This window comes from Hemibagrus wyckioides, linkage group LG24 (assembly GCF_019097595.1).
Source record: "Hemibagrus wyckioides isolate EC202008001 linkage group LG24, SWU_Hwy_1.0, whole genome shotgun sequence".
Lineage (NCBI taxonomy): Eukaryota > Metazoa > Chordata > Actinopteri > Siluriformes > Bagridae > Hemibagrus > Hemibagrus wyckioides.
The window spans coordinates 19,122,456-19,137,455 of NC_080733.1; the positions used below are offsets into that span (position 1 = coordinate 19,122,456).

The following is a 15,000-nucleotide window of genomic DNA, read 5'->3' on the forward strand; positions in this document are numbered from 1 at the left end:
CTTTGTAGTCCGCTGTGACAACAACAAACCATCAGAACCTCCTTTAAACATCAGAGTAATAAATAAACACTTCTGTTTTTATTAGATCAATAAAACTGAATTTTTAGGCTTATTTAAAAATATATATGTTAAAAGAAAGAAAAAAATGTTGATATTAAGATTAAATATAAAAAAAATGTAAACAAAAGATCAGCTGCTTCCAGTCAGTGTCAAACTATCAAATATTTAGTCATAATTAATAATATATATTAAATATTTTATTTAACTTAATATAACTTTTATTAATCAAATAATATATTTAATATATTTTTTATGATAACATAATATAATAATATTTATATATATATATATATATATATATATATATAAAATTTAATTTTATATATTTTTTATGATAACATAATATAATAATATATATATATATATATATATATATATATATATATATATATATATATATATATATATATATATATAATTTAATTATTTAATTATTTAATTATTTTAATTATTTAAAAAATAAAAAGCATCTTAAAATATTAAAAGATATATCAGGTAATTTATGATTTATTGATGTTATATCACCTTATCCCTCAGTCCTACATCTACTACAGACTTTTAGATTTAAATATATAACATTTATATAACATAAATAACAATAAATAAGATATCATTTCCTAAGAGTTAGTGTAAAATAAACGTGAAGCGGAGGTCAGGTGGTTGATGAAGTGCCACTCGGCGAATGTAATAAAGTGGCACGCTTCCACTGCTGATAAATCTTATCTCTGTGAGTAAACACCAGGCTTCTGACTTCAAAGCCTCAGCAGGAGAAGGATAAAGGTTATCAGTGTTTTGTGGCCTCTCACGTCCGTGATGGAGAACACACTGCGCCGGGCGTACGCGCTCCCGCGGAGCCTCGCCGCCTGCGCTCGGAAAACTGGCTCTGATCGCGATGCTAAAATCATCAGCTTCAGTTCCAGACTTATAGAAATATATAGAGGTTATACTCTTTTATACTCTTAAGACCATCATCATCTGAACTTCACGGCTTGTTCTGAACAACACACGGGAACATTCACATTAGAAATGAGCGTGAGTCACGTAAGAACACGTGCGTGATCCTCATTTATTGACCATTTTCTAATTAATGTTCATTTATTTATTTTTTTACTTAATTATAATATAATATAATATAATATAAATGTATTAAATATAATAATATAAATAATATAATTAAAATATTATTAAATATTATTAATAAAATCAAAATATATAAAACAATAATTAAAATAAAATAACATTTAAATTAATTTTTTTTAAAAATTTATTATTTATGTTCTATTAAACTGGAATTTAGTGTGTAGGTAAAATTATTATTATTATTATTATTATTGTTGTTGTTGTTGTAGTAAATGATTTGAAAGAGTTTAGAGTTCTGTACTAATCCCTATCCGTGTTTTAGTGGAGACTGGTTCCTTCCCCTTTCCCTCCCTCACACTCCGTCTTTGTCCGTTAGCTCGTCCTCCTCGGATAAATAGAGCCATTCAAATCCAGGATCCTGTGACACGGCCTCAGGCCTGAGGAACAATCAGCTTCAACTGCTATTCAAATCTCAACCGGCCCAGGTGTCTGCTTTCAGTCCCTCACTTCAACCTCCACCTCTCCATTCTTCACCACCTCCTCCTCTACCCCCACCATCTCCTCCTGCTCCTCCCCCTCCCCCTCCTCCTCCTCTACCCCCACCATCTCCTCCTGCTCCTCCCCCTTCACCACCTCCTCCTCTACCCCCACCATCTCCTCCTGCTCCTCCCCCTTCACCACCTCCTCCTCTACCCCCACCATCTCCTCCTGCTCCTCTACCATCTCCTCCTGCTCCTCTACCTCTACCATCTCCTCCTGCTCCTCCCCCTTCACCACCTCCTCCTCTACCTCCACCATCTCCTCCTGCTCCTCCCCCTTCACCACCTCCTCCTCTACCCCCACCATCTCCTCCTGCTCCTCTACCTCTACCATCTCCTCCTGCTCCTCCCCCTTCACCACCTCCTCCTCTACCCCCACCATCTCCTCCTGCTCCTCTACCTCTACCATCTCCTCCTGCTCCTCCCCCTTCACCACGTCCTCCTCTACCTCTACCACCTCCTCCTCTACCCCCACCATCTCCTCCTGCTCCTCTACCTCTACCATCTCCTCCTGCTCCTCCCCCTTCACCACCTCCTCCTCTACCCCCACCATCTCCTCCTGCTCCTCCCCCTTCACCACCTCCTCCTCTACCCCCACCATCTCCTCCTGCTCCTCCCCCTTCACCACGTCCTCCTCTACCTCTACCATCTCCTCCTGCTCCTCCCCCTTCACCCCCTCCTCCTCTACCCCCACCATCTCCTCCTGCTCCTCCCCCTTCACCACCTCCTCCTCTACCCCCACCATCTCCTCCTGCTCCTCTACCTCTACCATCTCCTCCTGCTCCTCCCCCTTCACCACCTCCTCCTCTACCCCCACCATCTCCTCCTGCTCCTCTACCTCTACCATCTCCTCCTGCTCCTCCCCCTTCACCACGTCCTCCTCTACCTCTACCATCTCCTCCTGCTCCTCCCCCTTCACCACGTCCTCCTCTACCTCCACCATCTCCTCCTGCTCCTCCCCCTTCACCACGTCCTCCTCTCCCTTCACCATCTCCTCCTGCTCCTCCCCCTTCACCACCTCCTCCTCCTCCCCCTTCACCACCTCCTTCTCTACCTCCACCACCACCTCCTGCTCCTTCACCAACCTCTACCTTCACCACCACCTCCTGCTCCTTCACCAACCTCTACCTTCACCACCACCTCCTGCTCCTTCACCAACCTCTACCTTCACCACCACCTCCTGCTCCTTCACCAACCTCTACCTTCACCACCACCTCCTGCTCCTTCACCAACCTCTACCTTCACCACCACCTCCTGCTCCTTCACCAACCTCTACCTTCACCAACCTCCTCCTCTACCTCCATCACCTCCTGCGCCTTCACCAACCTCCACCACCACCTCCTGCTCCTTCACCAACCTCCACCTCTACCTCCACCATCTCCTCCTGCTATTTCACCAACCTCCACCTCTACCTCCACCATCTCCTCCTGCTCCTTCACCAACCTCCACCTCTACCTCCACCAACACCTCCTGTTCCTTCACCAACCGCCTCGTCTACCTCCAGCTCCTTCACCAACCTCCACCATCTCCTCCTGCCCCTTCACCAACCTCCACCTCTACCTCCACCATCTCCTCCTGCTCCTTCACCACCTCAATCTTCTCCACCTCCTCCTCCCCCTTTACCAACCTCTCCTCCACCTCCATCTTCTCTACCTCCACCTGCTCCTTCTCCACCACCTCCTCATCCATCTCTTCCCCTTAACTAAACTCCTCCATCTCCTCCATGACCTCCACCTCTGTCTCCTCCTCTACTTCAACCTTCTTCTCCTCCACCTCTATCTCCTTAACTAACCACCTCCACCTCCTACCTCTAGCTCCCCCACCAACCCTCTCCTCCTCTACCTCCACCTCCATTTCCTCTACCTCTAACTCCTCCACCTCTAACTTCTCCTCTTCTACCTCCACCTCCTTTTCCTCTTCCTTCTCTACCTCCACCTCCTTTTCCTCCTCCTCCTCAACCTCCACTTCCTCAACCTCCATCTCCTCTTCCTCCTCCTACATCACTATCTCCTGCACTAACCACCACCTTCTCCACCTCCACATCTCTTTCCAGTGTCCATAATCACTCCACCTCCAAGTTCTACAAAATAATTCAATAGATGATAATAATAATAATAATAATAATAATAATAATAATAATAATAATAATAATAATAAATGACACCTCTACCTCATCTTCCTCCTCATCCTTCTCCTCCACTCCTACCAGACTGACTCCCTAACCACCTCAACCTCCGGGCTTCTGGCCTGTGTATAATCCCTTTATTCTCTCTCTCCTGCACCATCTGCTGCTCCTGCTTTCAGCTGATAATTACTGCCTGAGAACTCCAGCTGCATTAAACACACCCACAGCCCCGCCTCCACCTCACACTCATCCTCACACTCTAAACTATTAATTCTAAACTCTAAACTGATCTATTGAAGCTGTTTTTATGATGTTGGACTGGAATTTGTATTTATAACAGTAGCATATAGAACGTATTGTGTGTGTGTGTGTGTGTGTGTGTGTGGCTGTTTGGTGTTGATGTGGTGAACAGAAGTGAAGGCTGATTTTCTGTAACTCTTTTGTGTTGTGAGTCTGAAGCCCCTCGGGGTCTGGAGGAAACACACTCACTGTAACACAGGCAGCTTTTATTCTCCAAAGTGTTTGTTGTGTTGTTGTGTCGTTTGTGTTGTGTTGGTTGTGTTTGTGTTGTTGTGTCATTTGTGTTGTGTTTGTGTTGTGTTGTTTTATGTTATGTTGTTTGTGTTGTTTTGTGTTCTGTTGTGTTGTGTTCTGTTGTTTGTGTCATTTGTGTTGTGTTTGTGTTGTGTTTGTTTTGTTTTATGTCGTGTTGTGTTCTGTTGTGTCGTTTGTATTGTGTTGTGTTGTGTTGTGTTGTTTATATTGTGTCATTTGTGTTGTGTTTTTGTTGTGTTTGTGTCGTTTGTGTTGTGTTCTGTTGTTTGTGTCGTTTGTGTTGTTTGTTCTGTTTTATGTTGTGTTGTGTTCTGTTGTGTCATTTGTGTTGTTTGTGTTTGTTTTGTTTTATGTTCTGTTGTATTGTTTGTGTTGTGTTGTGTCATTTGTGTTGTTTGTGTTTGTTTTGTTTTATGTTCTGTTGTATTGTTTGTGTTGTGTTGTCATTTGTGTTGTTTGTGTTTGTTTTGTTTTATGTTCTGTTGTATTGTTTGTGTTGTGTTGTGTCATTTGTGTTGTTTGTGTTTGTTTTGTTTTATGTTCTGTTGTATTGTTTGTGTTGTGTTGTGTCATTTGTGTTGTTTGTGTTTGTTTTGTTTTATGTTCTGTTGTATTGTTTGTGTTGTGTTGTGTCATTTGTGTTGTTTGTGTTTGTTTTGTTTTATGTTCTGTTGTATTGTTTGTGTTGTGTCATTTGTGTTGTTTGTGTTTGTTTTGTTTTATGTTCTGTTGTATTGTTTGTGTTGTGTTGTGTCATTTGTGTTGTTTGTGTTTGTTTTGTTTTATGTTCTGTTGTATTGTTTGTGTTGTGTTGTGTCATTTGTGTTGTTTGTGTTTGTTTTGTTTTATGTTCTGTTGTATTGTTTGTGTTGTGTTGTGTCATTTGTGTTGTTTGTGTTTGTTTTGTTTTATGTTCTGTTGTATTGTTTGTGTTGTGTCATTTGTGTTGTTTGTGTTTGTTTTGTTTTATGTTCTGTTGTATTGTTTGTGTTGTGTTGTGTCATTTGTGTTGTTTGTGTTTGTTTTGTTTTATGTTCTGTTGTATTGTTTGTGTTGTGTTGTGTCATTTGTGTTGTTTGTGTTTGTTTTGTTTTATGTTCTGTTGTATTGTTTGTGTTGTGTTGTGTCATTTGTGTTGTTTGTGTTTGTTTTGTTTTATGTTCTGTTGTATTGTTTGTGTTGTGTTGTGTCATTTGTGTTGTTTGTGTTTGTTTTGTTTTATGTTCTGTTGTATTGTTTGTGTTGTGTTGTGTCATTTGTGTTGTTTGTGTTTGTTTTGTTTTATGTTCTGTTGTATTGTTTGTGTTGTGTTGTGTCATTTGTGTTGTTTGTGTTTGTTTTGTTTTATGTTCTGTTGTATTGTTTGTGTTGTGTTGTCATTTGTGTTGTTTGTGTTTGTTTTGTTTTATGTTCTGTTGTATTGTTTGTGTTGTGTCATTTGTGTTGTTTGTGTTTGTTTTGTTTTATGTTCTGTTGTATTGTTTGTGTTGTGTTGTGTCATTTGTGTTGTTTGTGTTTGTTTTGTTTTATGTTCTGTTGTATTGTTTGTGTTGTGTCATTTGTGTTGTTTGTGTTTGTTTTGTTTTATGTTCTGTTGTATTGTTTGTGTTGTGTTGTGTCATTTGTGTTGTTTGTGTTTGTTTTGTTTTATGTTCTGTTGTATTGTTTGTGTTGTGTTGTGTCATTTGTGTTGTTTGTGTTTGTTTTGTTTTATGTTCTGTTGTATTGTTTGTGTTGTGTCATTTGTGTTGTTTGTGTTTGTTTTGTTTTATGTTCTGTTGTATTGTTTGTGTTGTGTCATTTGTGTTGTTTGTGTTTGTTTTGTTTTATGTTCTGTTGTATTGTTTGTGTTGTGTTGTCATTTGTGTTGTTTGTGTTTGTTTTGTTTTATGTTCTGTTGTATTGTTTGTGTTGTGTTGTGTTGTTTGTGGTTCAGGTGTGTAAATAAAGCCAGTGAGGTGACAGTGAGCTGTTCCTGTTACATCAGCATTTAAACTTTTAATTCTATAATTCATTAGAATTGTAAACATTAACACGTCTTTACATTTTCTCTTCAGATATTTTCTTTCCTTTTTTCAGATTTTTGCCATTTTCCGGGGCTAAAAACAGTCCTTTTCTGTGTGACATGCCACAGCCTGTGTGTGTGTGTGTGTGTGTGTGTGTGTGTGTTTCAGTGTAACAGAGAGAGAAAATAATTGAATGAGGGATGAAAATCCGGGGCTTGTTTGGACAGAGAGAGTGGAATGTCCCGCAGCGCTAGCGTTTAGCGGACACATTAAAGGTTAAAGCTGAGTGCTGTTAATGCTAGCGTTAACCCGGGGAGTTAGCCTCGCTGCTTCAGCGCAGGAGCCACAACATTCCTGAGATCAGATCTCACTCATTTCGAATTCAACTCAATCATGACGAGGTTTACGCCGCTATATTCCTTTAGCATAGCATTAGCGATCATGCTAACACAATTCACCTCCTCAACCTGTCCTATTAAACACTGCTTTATAGAATTAGCTAAACCCCAGCTCAGCTAGCTTCAGTCTAAAGCTAGTCAGCTAGTTACCTAATTATATCACTGTTTAACTAGTGATAACTAGTAACTAGCTGTGGCTAAAGAGTTCAGTAGCTCACAATGTTAATGCTTCTATAAATAACATTATTTAATGAACCTCACCTTATTGTAGCTAAATATTCTTAGCTGGCATTCTCCATTAACAGTCCTAGCTAGAGTAATGAGTAGCATGCTAACACAAGCTAGCTAGCTAATTATGCCACTCCACAGTCAGGCTTCAATTTTTTGACTAGCTGCTCGATTATAGCCAGTGTCTTAGTTTACAAAGCTCCTAGCGTAGCTGTTCTAGCAAAAACATTTACCTCACAGTTTGCTAACATTCCGTAATAGCAATTCCATATTAGCATACCTGGTACATTTTTAGCAGTAACCAAGCTAGCATTCAACAGCTAATGTCTGTGAGTGATCTCACTAACTAGATGTTAAAGCCTTGTTTTACACAACCATAAGCTAACTAACATTATCCGCTAGAATAACTTAGCTTGTGTTGTCTTTACACCTCACTAACATTCTACACTTTACTCACTTATTTCATGTTTGCTAGTCAGTTAACGCTAGCCAGGCTAAAATACACAAATATTATTATAGCTGTGTAATTAACATTAGCCGCTACCTCATTTAGCTAATATGATCTAACATCTAACACTTCTCAAACATCAGCTAGCTAACTAGAATCTACCACTCTCTAACTGAGCTAGCTCACTGACAGTTACTACTATGCTAATGTATTTAATCCTAGCTAGTTAACATGAAACACTAGCTGTATGTGTGAAACAAGTAAGAACAGAAAAGCTTACCGATGTCAAGGACCCGCTGCTTAGCTGTGTGCTGGCGAGAATGCCAGTATCTCCAGTACTTCAGCTGCTCATCGCGGTTCTTATCTTCGCTAAACACCACCATGATGACGCTCTGGAGGGATAGAGGGATGAGAGGAGACGGTACAGCAGCTTTAGCTAAAATATTGCGATGTATTAGCAAATATGTTAGCAAGCAAGTCAAGGCTAGGCTAGCTATCTAGACTAATCGGTCAGATGCTAGTACAGTTTACTAGATAGCATCAGCTACACTGTAGTATGATTATTGGAATTAGCAAGCTAGTTAATGCTTTGCTATTTATTATATAAGTTAAATAAATAATAAAGTTAAGCTAACTAAGCTTAAAGAAAGCTAGTTAGCTCAATGACAGCTAGCTGTTAGCTCAGTGATAGCTAGCTCTTAGCTGAACAATAGCTAGCTGTAAGCTAAACCATACTGGAATTAGTGAGCTAGTTAATGCTAAGCTATTTGTTATATAAGTTAAATAAATAATAACATTTAGCTGTTTCTTGTAATATGGAATTACAAACACATGCTAGCAAACTAACATACATGAAGCTAAATATTACACATCTAAGCTACATGCTAGTTATGTTTGCTAGGCGGGTTTTAGCTAATCTAATGTATTTATTTGGAAGTTTCTCAGCCAGCAGGTGAGTGCTAAGCTAACGGTTACATAGTGTGAATAAAAGCCATAACTAATTTGCTAATAAACTAGCAAGCATGAGGCTAGCTTTTATAAAGTTTCTCTCAAGTTGCCAATCAGAGAGCGCCTGAGGGTAGAAGCCACTGTGATTGGTTGATATAATAATAATAACAGAGAGGAGGCGGGGCTTGGTACTTCACCAGTCTTGTAGTGGTACTTCACCAGTCATGCTACTGTTAGAAGCAGAAATCGCTCCATGTCAGTACGACTGTGTCGTAAGTATTGGCACCCCATCTGAGACCATTCCGCTACACCAAAGCACCGCTAAAATAATCCTGACGCTGATGAAGAGTATGATGATGAAATGGGCGGTGCTCTTCCTCACCCGCACTTTGCTGATTGGATGTCTCAGGCGTTTGTTGCTGCTCGTCTCGTTTAGCGTCACGGCGTAAAACTGTCCTTTATTCAGGTAACTCATTGGCCCCTCACCCTGCTTCTGTCTCAGCGACATGGTGGCATCCAGAGAGTACTGGAACGTGTCTCTGTCCAAAAGAAACCAGAACTAAGTTAGCTTAAACATAGCTAGCTGTTAGCTTAATGATTGCTAGCTGTTATGTTAACGATAGCTAGATGTTAGCTCAATAATAGCTAGCTGTTATCCCATTGATAGTTAGCTGTTAGCTCAATGATATCTAGCTGTTAGCTAAGTGATAGCTAGATGCTAGCTTAATGATAGCGTGCTGTTAGCTTAATGATGGCTAGCTACTAGCTAAATGATAGCTAGCTGTTAGCTCAATGATAGCTAGCTGTTAGCTTAATGATGGCGAGCTGTTAGCTCAGTGATAGCTAGCTGTTAGCTTAACGATAGCTAGCTGTTAGCTCAATGATAGCTAGCTGTTAGCTTAACGATAGCTAGCTGTTAGCTTAATGATAGCTAGCTGTTAGCTTAAAGATAGCTAACTCTTATACATGTTACAGGTCTGATTGGTGTAAGTGATGGAGCTGATGTGTGATGTAATAAAGACTCACAGGTTCGATTGGTCGAAGATGAAGTCGTTGGCTCCGAGAGACGAGGGACGATATTTCTGTAAAGCATCGTAAAGAGTGTGATACATTCAGCTACATGTGTAACTGTTAAGAAGGTTTATTGGGTAACTGAAAAAAGTGTGTGTGTGTGTGTGTGTATATATGTGTATGTGTATGTGTGTTAGTTATAGTAATATAAAGTGTGTAAAGTGTGATTGATGATGTGACTGATGATATGATTGATGATGTGATTGATTATATGATGTATATGATTGATGTTGTGATTGATGATGTAATTGATGTGATTGATGTTGTGATTGATGATCTAATTGATGTGATTGATGATGTGATTGATGTTGTGATTGATGATCTAATTGATGATGTGATTGATGATCTAACTGATTGATGTGATTGATGATGTGATTGATGTGATTGATGATCTAATTGATTGATGTGATTGATGTTGTGATTGATGATCTAATTGATGATGTGATTGAAGATCTAATTGATTGATGTGATTGATGATGTGATTGATGTTGTGATTGATGATCTAATTGATGTGATTGATGATGTGATTGATGTTGTGATTGATGATCTAATTGATGATGTGATTGATGATCTAAATGATGATGTGATGTTGTGACTGATGATCTAATTGATGTGATTGATGATGTGATTGATGTTGTGATTGATGATCTAATTGATGATGTGATTGATGATCTAATTGATTGATGTGATTGATGTGATTGATGTTGTGATTGATGATCTAATTGATTGATGTGATTGATGTTGTGATTGATGATCTAATTGATGTGATTGATGATGTGATTGATGATCTAATTGATTGATGTGATTGATGATGTGATTGATGTTGTGATTGATGATCTAATTGATTGATGTGATTGATGTTGTGATTGATGATCTAATTGATGTGATTGATGATGTGATTGATGTTGTGATTGATGATCTAATTGATGATGTGATTGATGATCTAAATGATGATGTGATGTTGTGACTGATGATCTAATTGATGATGTGATTGATTATATGATGTATGTGATTGATGTGATTGATGATCTAATTGATGATGTGATTGACAGTAAGTGTGTGTCCTGCGATGTCACCTCAGTGGTGTCCTCCTCCTCGTCGTATGTGCTGTCAGGGCTGCTGCGCTGACCGTCCTTCCCGTACTCGGCATGTTCGGTGCTCAGTGTGTGTGTGTTCTGCTCGAACACCACCCTCGCCTGCTCCTCGCCCTCGTGGCGGTACTGCAGGGAGGAGTTAATGAAGCTGGGGGCATACACCTCCGCCTTCACCGTAGCAACGTGACCGCCGTCGCTAAACCCCTCCCGCTTCCCAGAGTCATGAGGCTCGGCGCTGAGAGATAGATTCACCGGAACCGACTTCAACACCTGGACATGATTATCTACTGATGGGGGGTCAGATACACTGCTGTCACACACACACACATACATAGACATACAGACACACACACACAAGACTATTATTAGTGTTATAACTGCAAAAGTATTTTAGCGAGTGAAAATATGTGTGAGTGAGTGAGTGAATGAGTGTGTATATGTGTGTATGTATGTGTGAACGTGTGTGAGTATGTGTGTGTGTGTGTGTGAGTGAGTGAATGAGTGTGTATATGTGTGTATGTATGTGTGAACATGTGTGAGTATGTGTGTGTGTGTGTGTGTGTGTGTGAGTGAGTGAATGAGTGTGTATATGTGGGTATGTATGTGTGTGTGTGTGAGTGAGTGAATGAGTGTGTATATGTGTGTATGTATGTGTGAACATGTGTGAGTATGTGTGTGTGTGTGTGAGTGAGTGAATGAGTGTGTATGTGTGTATGTATGTGTGAACATGTGTGAGTATGTGTGTGTGTGTGTGTGTGAGAGTGAATGAGTGTGTATGTGTGTATGTATGTGTGAACATGTGTGAGTATGTGTGTGTGTGTGTGAGAGTGAATGAGTGTGTATGTGTGTATGTATGTGTGAACGTGTGTGAGTATGTGTGTGTGTGTGTGTGAGAGAGTGAATGAGTGTGTATGTGTGTATGTATGTGTGTATGTATGTGTGAACATGTGTGAGTATGTGTGTGTGTGAATGTGTGAGAGTGAATGAGTGTGTGTGTATGTATGTGTGAACGTGTGTGAGTATGTGTGTGTGTGTGAGAGAGTGAATGAGTGTGTATGTGTGTATGTATGTGTGAACGTGTGTGAGTATGTGTGTGTGTGTGAATGAGTGTGTATGTGTGTATGTATGTGTGAACGTGTGTGAGTATGTGTGTGTGTGTGTGTGAGAGAGTGAATGAGTGTGTATGTGTGTATGTATGTCTGAACATGTGTGAGTATGTGTGTGTGTGTGTGAATGAGTGAGTGAATGAGTGTGTATGTGTGTATGTATGTGTGAACATGTGTGAGTATGTGTGTGTGAATGAGTGAGTGGATGAGTGTGTATATGTGTGTATGTATGTGTGAACATGTGTGAGTATGTGTGTGTGTGAATGTGTGAGAGTGAATGAGTGTGTATGTGTGTATGTATGTGTGAACGTGTGTGAGTATGTGTGTGTGTGTGTGAGAGAGTGAATGAGTGTGTATGTGTGTATGTATGTGTGTATGTATGTGTGAACATGTGTGAGTATGTGTGTGTGTGAATGTGTGAGAGTGAATGAGTGTGTGTGTATGTATGTGTGAACGTGTGTGAGTATGTGTGTGTGTGTGAGAGAGTGAATGAGTGTGTATGTGTGTATGTATGTGTGAACGTGTGTGAGTATGTGTGTGTGTGTGAATGAGTGTGTATGTGTGTATGTATGTGTGAACGTGTGTGAGTATGTGTGTGTGTGTGTGTGAGAGAGTGAATGAGTGTGTATGTGTGTATGTATGTCTGAACATGTGTGAGTATGTGTGTGTGTGTGTGAATGAGTGAGTGAATGAGTGTGTATATGTGTGTATGTATGTGTGAATGTGTGTGTGTGTGTGTATGTGTGAATGTGTGAGAGTGGATGAGTGTGTATGTGTGTATGTATGTGTGAACATGTGTGTGTGTGTATGTGTGAATGTGTGTGAGTGAGTGAATGAGTGTGTATATGTGTGTATGTATGTGTGAACGTGAATGAGTGTGTATGTGTGTGTGAACGCGTGTGTGTGTGTGTGTGAGTGAATGAGTGTGTATATGTGTGTATGTATGTGTGAATGTGTGTGAACGTGTGTGTGTGTGAGTGTGTATATGTGTGTATGTATGTGTGAACGTGTGTGTCTTTGTTTGTGTGAGTGTGTGTGTGAGTGTGTGTGTGAGTGAATGAGTGTGTATGTGTGAACGTGTGTGTGTGTGAATGAGTGAGTGAATGAGTGTGTGTGTGTGTGAGTGAATGAGTGTGTATGTGTGTGTATGTGTGAACATGTGTGTGTGTATATGTGTGAACGTGTGTGTGTGTGAGTGAGTGAATGTGTGTGTGTGTATGTATGTGTGAACGTGTGTGTGTGTGAGTGAATGAGTGTGTATATGTGTGTATGTATGTGTGAACGTGTGTGTGTGTTTGTTTGTGTGAGTGTGTGTGTGAGTATGTGTGTGTGTGTGAGTGAATGAGTGTGTATGTATGTGTGAACGTGTGTGTGTTTGTTTGTGTGAGTGTGTGTATGTGTGTGTGTGTGTGTGTGTGAGTGAATGAGTGTGTGTGTATGTATGTGTGAACGTGTGTGTGAATGAGTGAGTGAATGAGTGTGTGTGTGTGAGTGAATGAGTGTGTATATGTGTGTATGTATGTGTGAACGTGTGTGTGTTTGTTTGTGGGAGTGTGTGAGTGAATGAGTGTGTATATGTGTGTATGTGTGAACGTGAGTGTGAGTGAATGAGTGTGTATATGTGTGAACGTGTGTGTGTGTGTGAGTGTGTATATGTGTGTATGTATGTGTGTGAGTGAGTGAATGTGTGTGTATGTGTGAACATGTGTGTGTGTGTGTGTGAATGAGTGTGTATGTGTGTATGTATGTGTGAACGTGTGTGTGTTTGTTTGTGTGAGTGTGTGTGTGAGTATGTGTGTGTGTGTGAGTGAGTGAATGAATGTGTATGTGTGTGTATGTATGTGTGAACGTGTGTGTGTGTGTGTGAGTGAATGAGTGTGTATATGTGTGTATGTATGTGTGAACGTGTGTGTGTTTGTTTGTGTGAGTGTGTGTGTGTGAGTGAATGAGTGTGTATATGTGTGTGTGTGAACGTGTGTGTGTGTGAATGAGTGTGTGTATGTGTGTATGTATGTGTGAACGTGTGTGTGTGTGTGAATGAGTGAGTGAATGAGTGTGTGTGTAAGTGAATGAGTGTGTGTATATGTGTCAACGTGTGTGTGTGTGTGTGAGTGAGTGAGTGAATGAATGTGTGTGTGTGTGTATGTATGTGTGAATGTGTGTGTGTGTGAGAGTGAATGAGTGTGTATATGTGGGTGTGAGTGAGTGAATGAATGTGTGTGTGAGAGTGAATGAGTGTGTATATGTGTGTGTGAGTGAGTGAATGAATGTGTGTGTGAGTGAATGAATGTGTGTGTGTGTGTATGTATGTGTGAATGTGTGTGTGTGTGAGAGTGAATGAGTGTGTATATGTGTATGTGTGTGTGAGTGAGTGAATGAATGTGTATGTGTGAACGTGTGTGTGTGTGAGTGAATGAGTGTATATATGTGTGTATGTATGTGTGAACGTGTGTGTGTGTGAGTATGTGTGTGAGTGAATGAGTGTGTATGTGTTTGTGTGAACGTGAGTGTGAGTGAGTGAATGAGTGTGTATATGTGTGAACGTGTGTGTGTGAGTGTGTATGTGTGTATGTATGTGTGAGTGAGTGAATGTGTGTGTATGTGTGAACGTGTGTGTGTGAATGAGTGTGTATATGTGTATGTGTGAATGTGTGTGAGTGAGTGAATGTGTGTGTATGTGTGAACGTGTGTGTGTGTGTGTGTGAATGAGTGTATATGTGTGTATGTATGTGTGAGTGTGTGTGTGAGTATGTGTGTGTGTGTGTGAGTGAATGAGTGTGTATATGTGTGTATGTATGTGTGAACGTGTGTGTGTGTGTGAATGAGTGAATGAATGTGTATATGTGTGTATGTATGTGTGAATGTGTGTGTGTGAGTATGTGTGTGTGTGTGTGAGTGAATGAGTGTGTATATGTGTGTGTGTGAACGTGTGTGTGTGAATGAGTGTGTATATGTGTGTATGTATGTGTGAACGTGTGTGTGAGTGAATGAGTGTGTATATGTGTGTGTGTGTGAACGTGTGTGTGAGTGAATGAGTGTGTGTATGTATGTGTCAACGTGTGTGTGTGAGTGAATGAGTGTGTATATGTGTGTATGTGTGAACGTGAGTGTGAGTGAGTGAATGAGTGAGTATATGTGTGAACGTGTGTGTGTGTATATGTGTGTATGTATGTGTGTGTGAGTGAATGTGTGTGTATGTGTGAACGTGTGTGTGTGTGAGTGAATGAGTGTGTATATGTGTGTATGTATGTGTGAACGTGTGTGTGAGTGAGTGAATGAGTGTGTGTGTGTGAGTGAATGAGTGTGTATATGTGTGTATGTATGTGTGAACGTGTGTGTGTT

At 40.2% G+C, this 15,000-nt stretch overlaps 1 protein-coding gene across 4 annotated transcripts in view; it reads right to left on the reverse strand.

Annotated features, from left to right (window-relative positions):
- The window catches only part of grhl2b (grainyhead-like transcription factor 2b), a 46,415-nt gene that overhangs the window by 14,225 nt on the left and 17,190 nt on the right, over positions 1–15,000 (reverse strand). For 3 of the 4 annotated variants that reach the window (XM_058377205.1, XM_058377208.1, XM_058377204.1), the window contains exons 4-8: positions 10,535–10,862; positions 9,414–9,469; positions 8,770–8,926; positions 7,720–7,831; positions 1–12 (exon numbers count right to left, since the gene is read on the reverse strand). The exon at positions 1–12 is cut by the window's left edge and continues 83 nt beyond it. In XM_058377205.1, coding sequence (XP_058233188.1) covers positions 1–12; positions 7,720–7,831; positions 8,770–8,926; positions 9,414–9,469; positions 10,535–10,862 — 665 coding nt within the window. The remainder of the gene's footprint in view (positions 13–7,719; positions 7,832–8,769; positions 8,927–9,413; positions 9,470–10,534; positions 10,863–15,000) is intronic. The other variant, XM_058377206.1, reaches the window with a different exon arrangement.